At 45.2% G+C, this 19,207-nt stretch overlaps 1 protein-coding gene across 1 annotated transcript in view; it reads right to left on the bottom strand.

The window, feature by feature from the left end:
* Nucleotides 1-1,677: 1,677 nt before the first annotated feature.
* Nucleotides 1,678-19,207, bottom strand: part of rad54l (RAD54 like) — a 52,990-nt gene continuing 35,460 nt past the window's right edge. The window contains exons 16-19 of the mRNA XM_072510656.1: nucleotides 17,582-17,660; nucleotides 7,831-8,010; nucleotides 4,730-4,893; nucleotides 1,678-2,589 (exon numbers count right to left, since the gene is read on the bottom strand). Coding sequence (XP_072366757.1) covers nucleotides 2,388-2,589; nucleotides 4,730-4,893; nucleotides 7,831-8,010; nucleotides 17,582-17,660 — 625 coding nt within the window. The 3' untranslated portion in view covers nucleotides 1,678-2,387. The remainder of the gene's footprint in view (nucleotides 2,590-4,729; nucleotides 4,894-7,830; nucleotides 8,011-17,581; nucleotides 17,661-19,207) is intronic.

Raw genomic sequence — 19,207 nt, 5'->3', positions numbered from 1 at the left:
AAGCCTTCGCAAAACTGGAGTCAGTCAATAGGAATAAGGGTGGTTGGAAGTCAAACATCTCAGTGCCGGGACATCACCACAAGATTGTCCGAGGCTCAACCATCTTCAGCTGCTTCATCAGTGAATTCTTTCCATCATTAGGTCAGAAGTGGGAATGTTCTCTGATGATTGCACAATATTTAATATTGTTCGCGACGTAGTCCATTTCCAAATGCAGCCAGACCTGGACAATATCTAGGCTTGGGTTGATAAATGGCAAGTAACATTTGCATTACACAAGTGCCAGGCAATGTCCATCTCCAACAAGAGAATCTAACCATCACCCCTTGACATTCAATGGCATTACCATTGCTAAATACTGCACAACCAAAATCCTGGGGTTATCATTGACCAGAAACTGGACTACCATATTAGCACTGTGGCTAAGAGGTCAGAAGCTAGGAATCCTGCGGTGAGTAACTCACCTGACTCCCCAAAGCCTGACCACCATTTACACGGCACCTCAGGAGTGTGATGGAATGCTCTCCACTTGTCTGGATGAGTGCAGCTCCAACAACTCTCAAGAAGCTTGACATCATCCAGGACAAAGCTGCTCACTTCATTGGCACCCCTTCCACAAATATTCACTACCGATGAACTGTGGCAGTACTACATACCATCTACAAATGCGCTGCAGGAACTCACCAAGGCTCCTTCGGCAGCACTTTCCAAACCCACAATCGCTGCCGCCATCTAGAATGACAAGGCCGGCAGCTACATGGGAACACTATCAACTGGATGTTTCCCTCCAAGTCATTCCCCATCCTGACGGGGAAATATATCATCGTTCCATCAATGTTGCTTGGTCAAAATCTTGGAATTCCCTTCCTAACAGCAATGTGGGTGGACCTACCCTGCAGAGGTTCAAGAAGGCAGTTCACTGCCACCTTCAAAGGCAATTCGGGATGGGAAATAAATGCTGGCTGAGCTAGCGATGACCACATCTCATCCATGAATTTAAAAAAAACTTTCCGTGAACAGACAAAGGTGCAAAACTTTCCAGAAGTTCTCAAGTCCTGCTGCTCGGGATGAAATCAGGAGATGATACAAATGCAGGGGGCGGCATGACACTGGAGGCACATTTTTTCTGGCAGTATCTAATTAATAGGCCACTCCTACCCCTGGCATCCAATTTTGGAGAGATGGTGGCACAGTGGTAATGACGTTGGACAAGTTACCTAGAAGTCTGGGCTAATACAAACATAGAAAATAGGAGCCTTCTCCGCCATTCAAATGATCGTGGCTGATTCTCTATTTCAACGCCATACTGCCACTCCCTCCCCATACTTGTAGACGCCTTTATCTCTATCTCCCTCCTTCTTAAATATATTCAGTGACTTGGCCACCACCTTTCTGTGGTAGAGAATTCCTTCCAAAATGGGCACAATGCTGTCAGATGCAGGAAGTGGTCTTTAATTGAATGCTAAGTGGCTCAATTGACCACCGACATATTGCTGAGATATCTGCTGCTGGCAATATGCCATGGCGGCTGCCAATGACATTGGGTTCCCAACTCGATGCCTTACCTAACCATACTGGCACAGCCCTCCCAGCTGCCATCCCATCTCTGAAGGACTGGGAAAATTCACCCCATAGTGTTTTTTGTCAGAAGCAAAAAGGAAAAATGAAAACTGGATCTTCATAAAAACAAATGAGAGAAACATTTAATATTTAACAAAGAAAATGTACATTTTCTAGAGGACCATCCTTTCTCAATGACACACATGAAGTGACAATAATTGTACAGAACTTTTAATTTAGATATGCGACTTAAAGATGCATGGTCTTCAGATGTCGAAAATTAATTCAAACTAGTTTTTTGAGGGTATCAGTTGCAACAGGCAGGAAAGATGGCGTTACATCCCCAAATTGTGAGAATTTTCAAGCCAGAAATTTCTCAGAAAAGAGAAACTTGAAATATTTTACCCACTGATTTTCCTCCTGCATATTAGAATTTACCAATGTCTTGTGCATATATACAAAAAAAAACCTCCCATTCATAGAATAGATCGTAAAACTGCATTGTATGCTGTTCAGTCCTACACATTTCACATACAATGGAGAAGTTACAGGAGTCAATATTTTATATGAAAAAATACAAAATCCAAGAGCACTTTGAGGACCAGTGATAAATATTTTAACCACGTATACAAGAGCTTCAATATGTAAAATATCAACTGAAGTCAAGGTGGGCGAAGGAGCCTGCTGATGCTCTAATGATATGCTATAATGAAGTTGAGGGACTCCAACTGAAAGCACAGTGCTGTCAAGTCTGTGTTGAAATCAGACTTCAGACATGAAATTCATTTCACTCGTTGTTTCTTCTCCACAATTTTGCATCAATCACCTCAGATAACTCCACGCTGTTGCTCATGGGAGTAGTGATGAAACACAAAGGAGACTGCGGCATCCCAGGCAGACTGAAGGACCATGTCATGTAGTCCACGTTTACCTGCACAGTGGTTCCACTGGGAGAGATCAGACGTACAATCTGAGCCCTCAGGAGGACAGCGCACCTGGTGTCCATTGACACATCGGCGACACTTCAACCTGCAGAAAGGAAACAAGTGGTCGGTCACATTACAGTGAGCTTCAGATACAGACAACTAATAAATATGCAAACACTACCGTTTATTAATCATAATAATAGACATTATTCGGAATCAGAAAATGATTGACAGAGCACAGTTTAGTCCTTTGACTGGTTAGCTGTCCTCAGTTCTCCGCTTAATTTCAGTGTTTTATGCCAATGTATGACTCGAGTGTTACAAATGCAACAGGATATTAAGAATGGTCATTTCCGGATGGGAGAAGGGGAGGGAGCGGCGTGGAACAGATTGGAGAGGGTGTCCTGCAGGGGGACTAGCCTGCAAGCAATGGTGACGGCGCCGTTGCCGTTCTCACCAAAGAAATACACCACAAGCCCGGTGGTGGTGGCTACATTGAAAATTTGGGGACAGTGGAGACGGCATAGGGGAGGGACGGGAGCTTCGGTGCGGTCCCCGATAAGAAACAACCACAGGTTCGTCCCGGGGAGAATGGATGGGGGATTTGGAGCATGGCAAAGAGCTGGGGTAGTACAATTAAGAGATCTATTTGTAGATGGGACGTTTGCGAGTCTGGGAGTGCTGACGGAGAAATATGGGTTGCCCCAAGGGAATGCATTTCGGTATATGCAATTGAGGGCTTTTGCGAGGCAACAGGTGAGGGAATTCCTGCAGCTCCCGACGCAGGAAGTGCAGGATAGAGTGATCTCAGAGACATGGGTGGGGGACGGTAAGGTGGCGGACATATACAGGGAGATGAGGGACGAGGGGGAGATCATGGTAAATGAGCTGAAAGGGAAATGGGAAGAAGAACTGGGGGAGGAGATTGAGGAGGGGCTGTGGACGGATGCCCTACGTAGGGCAAACTCATCGTCCTCGTGTGCCAGGCTAAGCCTGATACAATTCAAGGTGCTACACAGGGCGCATATGACTGGAGCACGGCTTAGTAAATTTTCTGGGGTAGAGGATAGGTGTGCGAGATGCTCGAGAGGCCCAGCGAATCACACCCACATGTTCTGGTCATGCCCGGCACTACAGGGGTTCTGGGTGGGGGTGGCAAAGGTGCTTTCGAAGGTGGTGGGGGTCCGGGTCGAACCAAGCTGGGGGTTGGCTATATTTGGGGTTGCAGAAGAGCCGGGAATGCAGGAGGCGAGAGAGGCTGACGTGTTGGCCTTTGCGTCCCTTGTAGCCCAGCGCAGGCTATTGTTAATGTGGAAGGAAGCCAAACCCCCGGGTGTGGAGACCTGGATAAACGATATGGCAGGGTTCATAAAGTTAGAAGGATTAAGTTAGTGTTAAGGGGTTCGGCTCAGGGGTTCACCAGGCGGTGGCAACCGTTCGTCGACTACCTCACAGAAAGATAGAGGGAATGGAAAAGAAGTAGATAACAGCAGCAACCCAGGGGGGTTGGAGGAATCGGACGGACTCTCAGGGATGTTATTGTATATGTATAGGTATTTGGTATATGTTATTGTATATTGGATTGTATTTTTGGAGTGTATTTATTTTGGACAAGGCAGTTGCCATTTAGTTTTGTTTATATATTACTTATTTATTTGTTTAAAACTGGCCACGGTTATTTATATTGCTTTATTGTTGTGTAAAAGAAACACTACGTATTGTTATGTTTGGCCAAAAAAACTTGAATAAAATATATTTTTTAAAAAAGAATGGTCATTTCCCCATAGTCAGGGAAGGGAGAATAACAAAGTCACTCTGGATTGCTGATAAATCTCCATAGGAGGTGAAATGCTTTACAGGCATTTTCATGTCAGGCACAACATGTGGTACAAGGATATTAAGGAAATAAAAAATAAGTATATTGAAACCCCCATCTGTGTTTTATATTTCTCCATTAGCTCATCTTTCTCCTCGTCTAGAGTGCACTTATTCATATTCTCAAGTGCCTTTTTGGATAAGTCACATCTTTTTTTTCCCTCTCTCCCTGTGGGAAGCTTTGTGTCCCCTGCAGTTATTCTTTATACGCCTTATGAACTTAACCAACATCAAGGGGATAGGTTCAACATCAATCAAGGCACTGCCTTATACCAACTTCTTATACCATCATGTTTTCTTGAATTGATATATTTGAAAATAGCTTCTCCTCAGGTTAGCTGTAAAGTTGATCCAGTGAGAATAGTTACCTATCGTGCGTGTCACTAGTTGTGTTCTCATTTAGAGTAAAGAGCTCCTTAAGTTCTCCGAGCGAGAAGTGTCGTTCAACATCTTGTTCCTCATCCACGACACAGCTACTCAGGGCCTTTTTATGTGTCTGACGCTGGAAAATCTTCTCCTCGATTGTCCCAGTCTGAAACATTACAGGATATTACATAGTGCGTTATCGCATCATTATCTCTCAAAACTCTTCATACAATTATTTATTTACTCAAGTACTGAGTCGACTCAAGCCATAATTTTTCATTTTGTTTGGAACTCTACCTCAACATCTGAAAGGACACTCCATTGGGGTGGCATAGAGGTATTGTTAGTGGACTAGTAAACCAGAGACCCAAAGTAGTGCTCTGGAGACCCGAGTTCAAATCCCACCAATGCAGATGGTGAAATCTGAATTCAAAAATATCCAGAATTAAAAGTCGAATGACCATGAAACCATTGTTGATTGTTTTAAAAATCCATCTGGTTCACTAATGTCCTTTAGGGAAGGAAATCTGCCATCCTTACCTGGTCTGGCCTACATGTGACTCCAGATCCACAGCAATGTGATAAAGAACAATACAGCAGAGGAACAGGCCCATCGGCCTTCAAAGCCTGTACCGGTCATGATACCAACCTTTGCCAAAACCCTCAGCACTTCCTTGTGCCGTATCCCTCTATACCCATCCTATCCATGTGTTTGTCAAGATGTCTTTTGAACGCTGTTAATGTATCTGCTTCCACAACCTCCCCTGACAACATGTTCCAGCCTCTCTAATTAGCTAACACCCTCCAGACCAGGCGACATCCTGGTAAACCTCCTCTGTACGCTCTCCAAAGCCTCCTCACGTAGTATGACTCTTAACTGCCCCCTCAGGGGCAATTAGGGATAGGCAATAAATGTTGGCACAAAAAATTTAATCAAAAACAACTTCAAAATTTAACATGTAAATAAAACTCAGCTCAAATATTTTCTTAGCCAAAATTTATGTTATAACGCGTATGCCATAACAACTATACAGGAAAGCTCAAAGTTTACCAAGGGGATACCTTATTTTCTCGTCACAGTAAAAAAAACCCTGCTTTGCAAAACAAAAAAGGAATCAATGAATTCGTACCAAAGAGCACCTGCTACTGCATGGCCTAAAAATGTTCCAAAGAAAGAAATGGAATTAGGTAGCACCTCATCACATCCTCAGGGCAGCGCAAAGTGCTTCATAACAATCAATTACTTCTGAAGTGGAATCATTTGTTATATGGGCAAACTGAGCATCCAACTGTGCAGAGAAAAGTCCCACAAACAGCAGTTGAGATAACTCGTGCTCACTTAGAAAACATCAATTCACAATGTACCACTCAGTAGTGTTGGAAGTGTTAGATTATGTACTTAAATCCTGGAGTGAGGCTTGAACATCCAATCTTCCAACTCAGTGCTAGTAATTGAACCAACCTGACACTTTAAAGAAGGATAAAGACCAGGCTAACTGAACAAATGCAGGTTAGTATATTTATTTGCTTAAATACATGACAGTAAATCATGTCAAATCCTACTGTTTGTTCTGAAAATTTGAAATTAGCTATGGCAGCCTGTGAAGAGATATTTAAGTGCCTCGATCTGTTCATCAAGCTAAGTTCCTCGAAGGTAATTGAACCAATTGCAGATTTCAATGGAAAACATTTGAGGTAGGCTTGTTAACTCCCAGAGTCAGAAAAGGTTGCAAGAAAAGGACAATATGTAGAAACATTACTTGTATAAGCAAGTATTCAATTTTTCATTATTTTGTCTACTAGAGAAGTTAAATAAAACTATTTAGATAGATACCTATTATAGCAGTTTAATTATTTTCAAGCTAAAGGATCAAGCGAATAATGAGGTCTAATGGGGTGGACTACTTTCAGATACTTTCTAGAGACACATTAAAGCCAAATATACAATAGTAATTACCAAGAGTTTGTTGCTCCCCTCCAACCTCCCTCCCCTCCAACCTCCCTCCCCTCCCACCTTCCTCTCCCCTCCCTCCCCTCCACTCCCCTCCCTCCCCTCCACTCCCCTCCCTCCCCTCCACTCCCCTCCCTCCCCTCCACTCCCCTCCCTCCCCTCCACTCCCCTCCCTCCCCTCCACTCCCCTCCCTCCCCTCCACTCCCCTCCCTCCCCTCCACTCCCCTCCCTCCCCTCCACTCCCCTCCAACCTCCCTCCCCTCCAACCTCCTCAAACCTTGTGGATGCGACACCAGCTGCTGTTCAAGCTCTGAAACCTGGACCTCGAGCTGCTGCATCTAATGACACTTCCTGCACATAATCTTGGAGCTCCCATAGGAAGAAGTGCACTCAGGGCTACCCTGCTTTTCCTCCATCTATTAGATAATAAAACTTGCTACTTAAAAACAAAAGATTCACCAGCTACTCACTTCTTTTCTTCTGTTCTCACTTGAATACAGGGTGGTTACTTGAAATGCTTTATTCAATCCTTATCAAAGTACATTTGAACTGTTGAATTTCCCAGCTTCCTGGACTAACTTCCGAACTTTGGAGAAAGGGTAACAAAGTTACAATTCTTGCCAGCCAATCGACACTTGGCTCTCTTGTATTTTCAGTTTTTTTCTAATCACTTCAATGCTCCTGGTCTGCGTCACCGTGATTCCGGTCTGCGTCACCGTGATCCCGGTCTGCTTCACCGTGACCCCGGTCTGCTTCACTGCGATCCCGGTCTGCTTCACCGCGATCCCGGTCTGCTTCACCGTGATCCCAAGGTGCAAACTACTTGGCTGGAATATTGCATTCAATTTTCTTCTAGGTCTCATCATATAAATGCAGCATTTTAGGATGTGTAATTCTGTGAACTGCATGTAACTGTTATATCTTTAGGCTAACAGCACGAAAGAAATAAATTGCTGATGCATATTGGTTGAATGCAACATTAACAGAGGTGTATTAAATGGGTGTCCCCTATACGAAGGCTGGTACTAGAGTAAGGGCAAAAGCCCGCAAAGTAGCCGATGATGTCATACATGTCATGTGACTTGGTTCTTAAAGAGATATTACATACAAATACAATAACCCACATATATAACAACAAACCAGATTCTTACCGACAAAAGCCTGTAGATGTAGCAAATTTTCTTCTGTCCATCTCGCCATATACGAGCCATTGCTTGTTCGTCATTAGCTGGATTCCAGTCTGGATCAAACATGACTAACCGATTGGCACCAATCAGATTCAAGCCACACCCACCAGCTTTGCTGCTCAGCATGAAGATAAATTCCGGACTCTAGAAAAGTAAATGAATAAATAATGAAACCCTTGTCAAACCAATGTTCAAACTGAAAATTTATTATCGCTATAAAATTGAATTGTAAACTTTCATTGTTTTCCTGACATATCAAGGCACATCATATTAGATTTTCTTAACAGGCCAAGAAATGGCCAAAAAGTAAAACCTCAGGATAGGTTAATGTTTCAAGTCTAGACCCTTCATAAGAAATGAATTCCAGCAAGAATAGCTAGTTGTATAATTATGTGAGCTATACAGCAGACTACAGTTATGTTTGGTATTGAGAAATATACAATGAGAATGTTGAAACTTAAGCTACCATTATGGCCGAGGTAAATCAGTTAGATGCACCTAAAAATCCACTTTATAAAACAATTACATACAGCTGGAATTTGTGCACATTTTATATGGAGGGGTTTTGAAAGAAATCAAATAGAAGAACACTTTGTATACAACCGTTGTTTACATTCAAGAGGTTGATTATAATTCATGTGTTATTAGTTGGCCTTTCTAATAATCAAAAATCACAGAAGGGTAGGAAGAGCATCATGGTTGCGAGAGGGTAATGAACACCAGAGCATTTTCAAAATAGATCAGCAGATATCACCAGTTTTAACACTGGCTGAGCTTAATTCGTCCTGATATTTTTTCTGCTACTGAGCTTCCTGATCTTCACACATCCTGCCACATAATAAGAAATGGAATAGGACTACAGGGAATCAGGATTTCCAGGAGACCGCTGCTTGCCATTTTTTTGTCCCCACCTAGAGGGGCAGCACGGTAACATTGTGGATAGCACAATTGCTTCACAGCTCCAGGGTCCCAGGTTCGATTCCGGCTTGGGTCACTGTCTGTGCGGAGTCTGCACATCCTCCCCGTGTGTGCGTGGGTTTCCTCCGGGTGCTCCGGTTTCCTCCCACAGTCCAAAGATGTGCAGGTTAGGTGGATTGGCCATGATAAATTGCCCTTAGTGTCCAAAATTGCCCTTAGTGTTGGGTGGGGTTACTGGGTTATGGGGATCGGGTGGAGGTGTTGACCTTGGGTCGGGTGCTCTTTCCAAGAGCCGGTGCAGACTCGATGGGCCAAATGGCCTCCTTCTGCACTGTAAATTCTATGATAATGAGAAAATGCAACAGTAAGGTAGTTCTACAGTTTTGGCAGTCCAGCTCCCACTAAAATATTCAGTCTCCTGTATTCCCTTCACTGAGTATGCTGGTAGAGTTAAGAAACAAAATGCAGCATTTCTCTGTGCTTGCTGCTCCTTCTCGACTTTCCTCTCCCTCCATCCACTTCCCTCTCCCTACTTTAACTTCTCTGGTGTCAACGGTAGCATTTCTGCCTCTCCGATTCAATACTCTATCAAACCCAGGATTTGAGCACATAAGCTAGGATAACATATCAGTGCAGTGCTATACCATATTATAAAAAGGATTTAGAGGCAGTGGGACAGTACAGAAAGGAATTACAAAAATTAAAAACAAATTTAGAGTAATCAATTATTATTATTTTTTTCTAATTAAGGGCAATTTAGTGTGCTCAATCCACCTACCCTGCACATCTTCAGGTTGTGGGGGGTGAAACCCACACAGAAAAGGGGAGAATGTGCAAACTCCACACAGACAGTGACCCAGGGCCAGGATCAAACCTGGGTCCTCAGCGCTGTAGGCAGCAGTGCTAATCACTGCACCACCGTGCCGCCCCCCAGGAATTACAAAAATAACACCAGAAAAGACAGATGATATCTATCAGGAAAGGTAGAAAAAATAACTCAGAGGGGTAACCCGATAGAGGCTTTTATAACTGTAAAAGGTTTTGATAAAGAAGCTACAGACAATACTTTCATTTGTGAGGATGTACAGCATTAGAGGCCTTCAGCATAAGATAATCACCAAGAAATCCAAGAGGGAATTCAGGAGAATTTGTCCAGAGAGTGAGAATATGGAAGTTCGATATAAGCTGGGGGAAGTGATTGAGACAAATAGTGAAGACGCATTTAAGGGAAAGCTAGATAAGTATATGAAGGAGAAGTGAATAGAGGATTATGTTGACAAAAGTTAGATGGCAAAGGAGGCTCAAGTGCAATACAATCACCTGTACAGACTTGTCTGAACAAATAAATCTTTTTATATGCTGCATATTCTATATTCTCTGAGATGTATTCTTTTAGATGAGATGTGAAACCAGTTTGCTGGATGTAAACAATCTAATGGTGGCATGATTAAAACAGCAGGGGAGTTTTCCTGCTTTCTGGCCAATAGTTGTCCTTCAACCAAATCAAATTAACAGATAATTTATCTCATAATAAAAGCAAAATACTGCGGATGCTGGAAGTCTGAAATAAAAAACAGAAAAATGCTGAATAAGCTTAGCAGGTCTGGCAGCATCTGTGGAGAGAGAACCTTTTGGACCCGTATGACTCTGCCTCAGAGCATTTATCTCATTTTCGGGTATTTATTACATTTTTATTGTATGAGGGATATTTGCTGTGCGCAAATTGGATGCCATGTTGCCTATAAAAATAGTGATTGCATTTCAAAAGCAATTCATGGCTGTGGAGTACTTTGATTTTGAGGATGTGAAAGGTGCTATATGGATCTTTATTTTTTTTCTTCCCCTTCTCTTTTTGCTGCTCCTCCAAACAGATTCTCAATCTTTACTTCTCTTTTCCTTTAGTGCTTTTACTTCCATTTCTCTTCATATAATGTGATTTTTCCTGCCATTTCTTTGACGAAGGAGATGGTAGTGTAGCAGTAATGTTCCTGATCTAGTAAACCAGAGGTCTGAACTAACTCCTCTGGAGACACAAGTTCAAATCCCACAAAGTCAGATGGAGGAATTTAAATTTGATTACTTAATGAACCCGCAATAAATTATTTAGGAAATTAACGACACATGTTAGTAGGAGGCTTCAGTGAAATAAATCCAAGGCCTATCCTTACTAAAAAAATATCTGAAATATCACTGATTCAGCAAATGTTAACCATTTAATTTTCATATTAAAAGAGAAAAAACACCAATTTCATTGCAAATAAAACAAGCAAGGACCCACCATCTCAATGTGGTAAGGAGATTACAGGAAATAGCTCATCTTGAATTCATTTTAGGAACAGGAGTATTTTCTTTTTTTTTTAAATAATATTTTATTGAAAATTTTTGGTCAACCAACACAGTACATTGTGCATCCTTTACACAACATTATAACAATACAGATAATAATGACCTTTTTTATTTAAACAAGAACAAAAGAAAACAACAACAAATAAATAAATATTAAATAACAAAAATAAAAACTAGCCCTAATTGGCAACTGCCTTGTCTCAGGCCACCACCCCCCCCCCCCCCACCCCCCCACCCCCCAAGTTCTGGGCTGCTGCTGCTGCCTTCTTTGTTCTCCCCTATCTATCTTTCCGCAAGATATTCGACGAACGGTTGCCACCGCCTTGTAAACCCTTGAGCCGACCCCCTTAGGACGAACTTAATCCGCTCTAACTTTATGAACCCCGCCATATCATTTATCCAGGTCTCCACCCCCGGGGGCTTGGCTTCTTTCCACATTAGCAATATTCTGCGCCGGGCTACTAGGGACGCAAAGGCCAAAACATCGGCCTCTTTCGCCTCCTGCACTCCCGGCTCTTGTGCAACCCCAAATATAGCCAACCCCCAGCTTGGTTCGACCCGGACTCCTACTACTTTCGAAAGCACCTTTGTCACCCCCATCCAAAACCCCTGTAGTGCCGGGCATGACCAAAACATATGGGTATGATTCGCTGGGCTTCTCGAGCACCTCGCACACCTATCCTCCACCCCAAAAAATTTACTGAGCCGTGTTCCAGTCATATGTGCCCTGTGTAATACCTTAAACTGAATCAGGCTTAGCCTGGCGCACGAGGACGACGAGTTTACCCTGTTTAGGGCATCTGCCCACATCCCCTCCTCAATCTCCTCCCCTAGCTCTTCTTCCCATTTCCCTTTTAGTTCGTCCATCATAGTCTCCCCTTCGTCTCTCAATTCCCTATATATATCCGACACCTTACCGTCCCCCACCCATTTCTTTGAGATGACTCTGTCCTGCACCTCTTGTGTCGGGAGCTGCGGGAATTCCCTCACCTGCTGCCTCGCAAAAGCCCTCAATTGCATGTACCTGAATGCATTCCCTTGGGGCAACCCATATTTCTCGGTCAGCGCTCCCAGACTCGCAAACTTCCCATCCACAAATAGATCTTTCAATTGCGTTATACCTGCTCTTTGCCACATTCCATATCCCCCATCCATTCCCCCCGGGGCAAACCTATGGTTGTTTCTTATCGGGGACCCCCCCAGTGCTCCGGTCTTTCCCCTATGTCGTCTCCACTGTCCCCAAATCTTCAGTGTAGCTACCACCACCGGACTCGTGGTATAGTTCCTTGGTGAGAACGGCAATGGGGCTGTCACCATAGCCTGCAGGCTGGTCCCCCTACAGGACGCCCTCTCTAATCTCTTCCACGCCGCTCCTTCCTCCTCTCCCATCCACTTACTCACCATTGAAATATTAGCGGCCCAATAATACTCACTTAGGCTCGGTAGTGCCAGCCCCCCCCTATCCCTACTACGCTGTAAGAATCCCTTCCTCACTCTCGGAGTCTTCCCGGCCCAAACAAAACCCATAATACTCTTTTCTATCCTTTTGAAAAAAGCCTTCGTGATCACCACCGGGAGACACTGAAACACAAAAAGGAATCTCGGGAGGACCACCATCTTAACTGCCTGCACCCTCCCTGCCATTGACAATGCTACCATGTCCCATCTCTTGAAATCTTCCTCCATCTGTTCCACCAACCGCGTCAAATTTAGCCTGTGCAATGTGCCCCAATTCTTAGCTATCTGGATCCCCAGGTAACGAAAGTCTCTTGTTACCTTCCTCAACGGTAGGTCTTCTATTTCTCTACTCTGCTCCCCTGGATGCACCACAAACAGCTCACTCTTTCCCATGTTCAATTTATACCCTGAAAAATCCCCAAACTCCCCAAGTATCCGCATTATTTCTGGCATCCCCTCCGCTGGATCCGCCACATATAGTAGCAGATCATCCGCATATAAAGATACCCGGTGTTCTTCTCCTCCCCTAAGTATTCCCCTCCATCCCTTGGAACCTCTCAGCGCTATCGCCAGGGGCTCAATCGCCAGTGCAAACAGTAATGGGGACAGAGGACATCCCTGCCTTGTCCCTCTGTGGAGCCGAAAATATGCCGATCCCCGTCCATTCGTGACCACACTCGCCACTGGGGCCCTATACAACAGCTGCACCCATCTAACATACCCCTCTCCGAACCCAAATCTCCTCAACACCTCCCACAGATAATCCCACTCCACTCTATCAAATGCTTTCTCGGCATCCATCGCCACTACTATCTCCGTTTCACCCTCTGGTGGGGCCATCATCATTACGCCTAACAACCTCCGTATGTTCGTGTTCAGCTGTCTCCCCTTCACAAACCCAGTTTGGTCTTCATGAACCACCCCCGGGACACATTCCTCTATTCTCATTGCCATTACCTTGGCCAAGACCTTGGCATCTACATTGAGGAGGGAGATTGGTCTGTAGGACCCGCATTGTAGCGGATCCTTTTCCTTCTTTAAAAGAAGCGATATCGTTGCTTCTGACATAGTCGGGGGCAGTTGTCCCCTTTCCTTTGCCTCGTTGAAGGTCCTCGTCAGTAGCGGGGCGAGCAAGTCCAAATATTTTCTGTAAAATTCAACTGGGAATCCGTCCGGTCCCGGGGCCTTTCCCGTCTGCATGTTCCTAATTCCTTTCACCACTTCTTCTACCGTGATCTGTGCTCCCAATCCCATCCTTTCCTGCTCTTCCACCGTGGGAATTTCCAGCCGATCCAAAAACTCCATCATTCTCTCCCTCCCATCCGGGGGTTGAGCTTCATACAATTTTTTATAAAATGTCTTGAACACTTCATTCACTCTCTCCGCTCCCCGCTCCGTCTCTCCATCTTCGTCTCTCACCCCCCCTATTTCCCTCGCTGCTCCCCTTTTCCTCAATTGGTGTGCCAGCAATCTGCTCGCCTTCTCTCCATATTCATACTGTACACCCTGCGCCTTCCTCCATTGTGCCTCTGCAGTGCCTGTGGTCAGCAAGTCAAATTCCACATGCAGCCTTTGCCTTTCCCTATACAGTCCCTCCTCCGGTGCTTCCGCATACTGTCTGTCCACCCTCAAAAGTTCTTGCAACAACCGCTCCCGTTCCTTACTCTCCTGCTTCCCTTTATGTGTCCTTATTGATATCAGCTCCCCCCTAACCACCGCCTCCCAGACCACTCCCACCTGAACCTCCCCATTGTCATTGAGTTCCAAGTACTTTTCAATGCATCCCCTCACCCTTAAGCACACCCCCTCATCCGCCATTAGTCCCATATCCATTCTCCAGGGTGGACGCCCTCTTGTTTCCTCCCCTATCTCCAAGTCTACCCAGTGTGGGGCATGATCCGAAATGGCTATAGCCGTATATTCCGTTCCCCTCACCCTCGGGATCAATGCCCTACCCAACACAAAAAAGTCTATGCGTGAATAGACTTTATGGACATAGGAGAAAAACGAGAACTCCTTACTCCTAGGTCTACTGAATCTCCACGGGTCCACCCCTCCCATCTGCTCCATAAAATCCTTAAGCACCTTGGCTGCTGCCGGCCTCCTACCAGTCCTGGACTTCGACCTATCCAGCCTTGGTTCCAACACCGTGTTAAAGTCTCCCCCCATTATCAGCATTCCGGTCTCTAGGTCTGGGATGCGTCCTAGCATTCGCCTCATAAAATTGGCATCGTCCCAATTCGGGGCATACACGTTTACCAACACCACCATCTCTCCCTGTAATTTGCCACTCACCATCACGTATCTGCCCCCGTTATCCGCCACTATAGTCTTTGCCTCGAACATTACCCGCTTCCCCACTAATATAGCCACCCCCCTGTTTTTCGCATCCAGCCCCGAATGGAACACCTGCCCTACCCATCCTTTGCGCAACCTAACCTGATCTATCAGTTTCAGGTGCGTTTCCTGTAACATGACCACATCTGCTTTAAGTTTCTTAAGGTGTGCGAGTACTCGTGCCCTCTTTATCGGCCCGTTAAGCCCCCTCACGTTCCACGTGATCAGCCGAGTTGGGGGGCTTCCCCCCCCCCCCCCCCTTGCCGGTTAGCCATCATCTTTTTCCAGCTTCTCGCCCAGTTCCCACGCGGCTGTATTTCTCCCAGACGGTGCCCCCCCGCCCATCCTTTCCCGCACCCACTCCCCCCTTTCCCCAGCAGCAGCAACCCAGTAATTCCCCCCTCCCCCCCCCCCCCCGCTAGACCCCCCGCTAGCGTAATTACTCCCCCCATGTTGCTCCCAGAAGTCAGCAAACTCTGGCTGACCTCGGCTTCCCCCCGTGATCACGGCTCGCCCCGTGCGGTGCCCCCTCCTTCCTGCTTCTCTATTCCCGCCATAATTATCATAGCGCGGGAACCAAGCCCGCGCCTCTCCCTCGGCCCCGCATCCCATGGCCAACGCCCCATCTCCTCTCCCTCCCCACCTCCCCCCATCACCACCTGTGGGAGAAAGAAAAGTTACCATACCGCAGGATTAATCATACAATACAATCCCTCTTCGCCCCCCCCCCCCCCCCCCCCCACTCGTCCCACCACTTTGTCCAAACGTTCATTTTCGTAGTCCAATCATTCCAATTTTTCTTCTACAATAAAAGTCCACGCTTCATCCGCCGTCTCAAAGTAGTGGTGCCTCCCTTGATATGTGACCCACAGTCTTGCCGGTTGCAGCATTCCAAACTTTATCTTTTTTTTGTGAAGTACCGCTTTGGCCCGATTAAAGCTCGCCCTCCTTCTCGCCACCTCCGCACTCCAATCTTGATAGACGCGGATCACCGCGTTCTCCCATTTACTACACCGAGTTTTCTTCGCCCATCTAAGGACCATTTCTCTATCCTTAAAACGGAGAAATCTCACCACTATGGCTCTGGGAGCTTCTCCTGCTCTCGGTCCTCGCACCATAACTCGGTATGCTCCCTCCACCTCCAACGGACCCGTCGGGGCCTCCACTCCCATTAACGAGTGCAGCATCGTGCTCACATATGCCCCGACGTCCGCCCCCTCCACACCTTCAGGAAGGCCAAGAATCCTCAAGTTGTTCCTCCTTGCGTTATTTTCCAGTGCCTCCAACCTCTCCACAGATCGTTTCTGGTGTGCCTCCTGTATCTCCGACTTCACCACCAGGCCCTGTATATCGTTTTCATTCTCAGCTGCTTTCGCCTTCACGACCCGAAGCTCCTGCTCCTGGGTCTTTTGTTCCTCTTTCAGCCCTTCAATCGCCTGTAATATCGGGGCCAACAACTCTTTCTTCATTTCCTTTTTTATCTCCTCCACGCAGCGTTTCAAAAACTCTTGTTGTTCAGGGCCCCATATGAAACTGCCACCTTCCGACGCCATCTTGGTTTCTGCTTGCCTTCCTTGCCGTTGTTCCAAAGGATCCGCTGCAATCCGGCCACTTTCCTCTCCTTTTTCCATCCGTGTCCAGGGGGAACACCCTTCTGGTTTACCGCACGGTGTTTTCAGCCGTTAAAATTGCCGTTGGGGCTCCTATCAAGAGCCCAAAAGTCCGTTTCACAGGGAGCTGCCGAAACGTGCGACTCAGCTGGTCATCGCCGCACCCGGAAGTCCCCAACAGGAGTATTTTCTATTTGCAGCTTCATTTTACTAATGTGGACACCTCCGTATAAGAAACCTCAAAGTGTGATAAAATACTGAATTTCTAATTCCAGGCCAACGTGAAACAGGATGTAGCTTCGATAAATATGCAGTTAATGTCAAATAAGGTTATTGGGGCTTACCAAGTGGCAAGTCAGGAGTGTAATGGAATACTCTCTACTTGCCTGGATGAGTGCAGCTCCAACACTCAAGAAACTCGACACCATCCAGGGCAAAGTAGCCTGCTTGATTGCTACCATTTCCACAAACATTCAAACCCTCCACCACCGACGAACAGTGGCAGCCGTGTGTACCATCCACAAGATGCACTGTATTGACTCATCAAGGTTTCTTAGACAGTACCTTCCCAACCCACGGCCACTACCATCTAGAAGTACAAGAGCAGCAGATACCTGGGAACCCCATCACCTGGGGACTCCTCGCCAAGTCATTCACCACCCTGACGTGGAAATATATCGCCGCCCCTTCACTGCCGCTGCGGCAACATCCTGGAACTCCCTCCCTAACAACACAGTGGGTGTACCCCCACATCTCAAGGACTGCAGCGGTTCAAGAAGGCAACTCACCATCACCTTCTGAAGGGCAACTAGGGATGGGCAATAAATGCCCACATCCCATAAATGAATAAATTTAAAAAATAAATAAATAGATATTCCACCATGTTCCCATAAACATGAAAAATCTGTATCTTGGTAGACTAACTCCATTTATTGGCAGGACGGTGACATTTCAGCAGTTGTTTCAAAGTTCCAGTCATGTGATACATTATCTCACAAATTACTTGATGGGAATAAGATGTAGCACAGAGACATGCTGTCACTTACTGTGGGATTATTGAAACGTTCCACAATTTTGGCCCTCTTTTTCACTGTCATGGTACCATCCAGTCTAACATACAGGTATCTGAAAGAAGGAAAACATATTAAAAGGTTATTCTTCCTTCAAGAAGAAATAAACAATATTTAATGCTAAACAAGAAGAAACAAACATTCAGCCTTCTCAAAATAAAAGCAAGTTACTGCGATGCTGAAATCTGAACCAAAAACAGAGAATACTGGACAATCTCAGCAGGTCTGACAACATTGGATTGGATTGGATTTGTTTATTGTCACGTGTACCGAGGTACAGTGAAAAGTATTTTTCTGCGAGCAGCTCAACAGATCATTAAGTACATGAGAAGAAAAGGGAATAAAAGAAAATACATAATAGGGCAACACGACATATACAATGTAACTACATAAGCACTGGCATCGGATGAAGCATACAGGGTGTAGTGTTAATGAGATCAGTCCATAAGAGGGTCATTTAGGAGTCTGGTGACAGTGAGGAAGAAGCTGTTTTTGAGTCTGTTCGTGCGTGTTCTCAGACTTCTGTATCTCCTGCCCGATGGAAGAAGTTGGAAGAGTGAGTAAGCCGGGTGGGAGTATAATCTTTGGTTATACTGCCCGCTTTCCCCAGGCAGCGGGAGGTGTAGATGGAGTCAATGGATGGGAGGCAGGTTCGTGTGATGGACTGGGTGGTGTTCACGACTCTCTGAAGTTTCTTGCAGTCCTGGGCCGAGCAGTTGCCATACCAGGCTGTGATGCAGCCTGATAGGGCGCTTTCTATGGTGAGAAGGGAGCTAACATTTCATCTGTGAAGAGAGAAGGGAGCTAACATTTCGAGTCTGGGTGACTATGTCGTTCAGCTACAGTATCCACATAATCTGCAGTGTGAACTGCAAAATTGCAGCAAGAAAAAAAAAACCATGTTACCTCAAAAAGATATAAACCAAAGGATGTTCTCAGTCTCACTGTTGTCTTTTATCATACACACATGCAAAAATGTCCCTGTAACTAAAGTTGTAATCTAGAAGTAAACAATTTATCTTGTTAACCAAACAACTTCAGATTCCATATCTCCACCACCTCTATTGCTGGTTCGTCTTTGTTGCACCATCTCCACTACAATGCTCAAAATAAATTATTTAAATATATCTCTTAGGTTGTTGGCAGCTTCAGAATCCCCCAGTCACTCTTTAGGTTGCAGCTGAAATTACTACAATGTTGAAACAAGCCCTCCTACTAATGTAATAAAACCACTTAGATTCCAAATAGTAGTTTCTTTACAGTAATATACCATAGCAAACGGTATTTTCTTCAGTTTTTAAAAAAACTTCTGCTTGCTACCTTTTTTCACATTTACTTTTCTATTTTGATTAGAACTTCATTTTAAAATAATAATTAGGAACATGGCAGATAATTTGCACTCAGCAAGGTCGCACAAACAAATCAACACTCCAATTTAATAATATTGGTTGTGTATTGGTTGTGCAAAGTATTGACCAGGCCACCAAAGATAACTTTCCTGCTTATCAGATTATATCTCGGATTTTTGCATCCATCGGAGAGGGAAAATAGGTGCTCGGTTCAACGTCTCATCTGAAAGATAATACTTCTATCAGTGCAGTA

The sequence above is a fragment of the Scyliorhinus torazame genome, chromosome 7, assembly GCF_047496885.1.
Source record: "Scyliorhinus torazame isolate Kashiwa2021f chromosome 7, sScyTor2.1, whole genome shotgun sequence".
NCBI lineage: Eukaryota > Metazoa > Chordata > Chondrichthyes > Carcharhiniformes > Scyliorhinidae > Scyliorhinus > Scyliorhinus torazame.
This window is presented reverse-complemented; position numbering and strand designations above follow the sequence as displayed.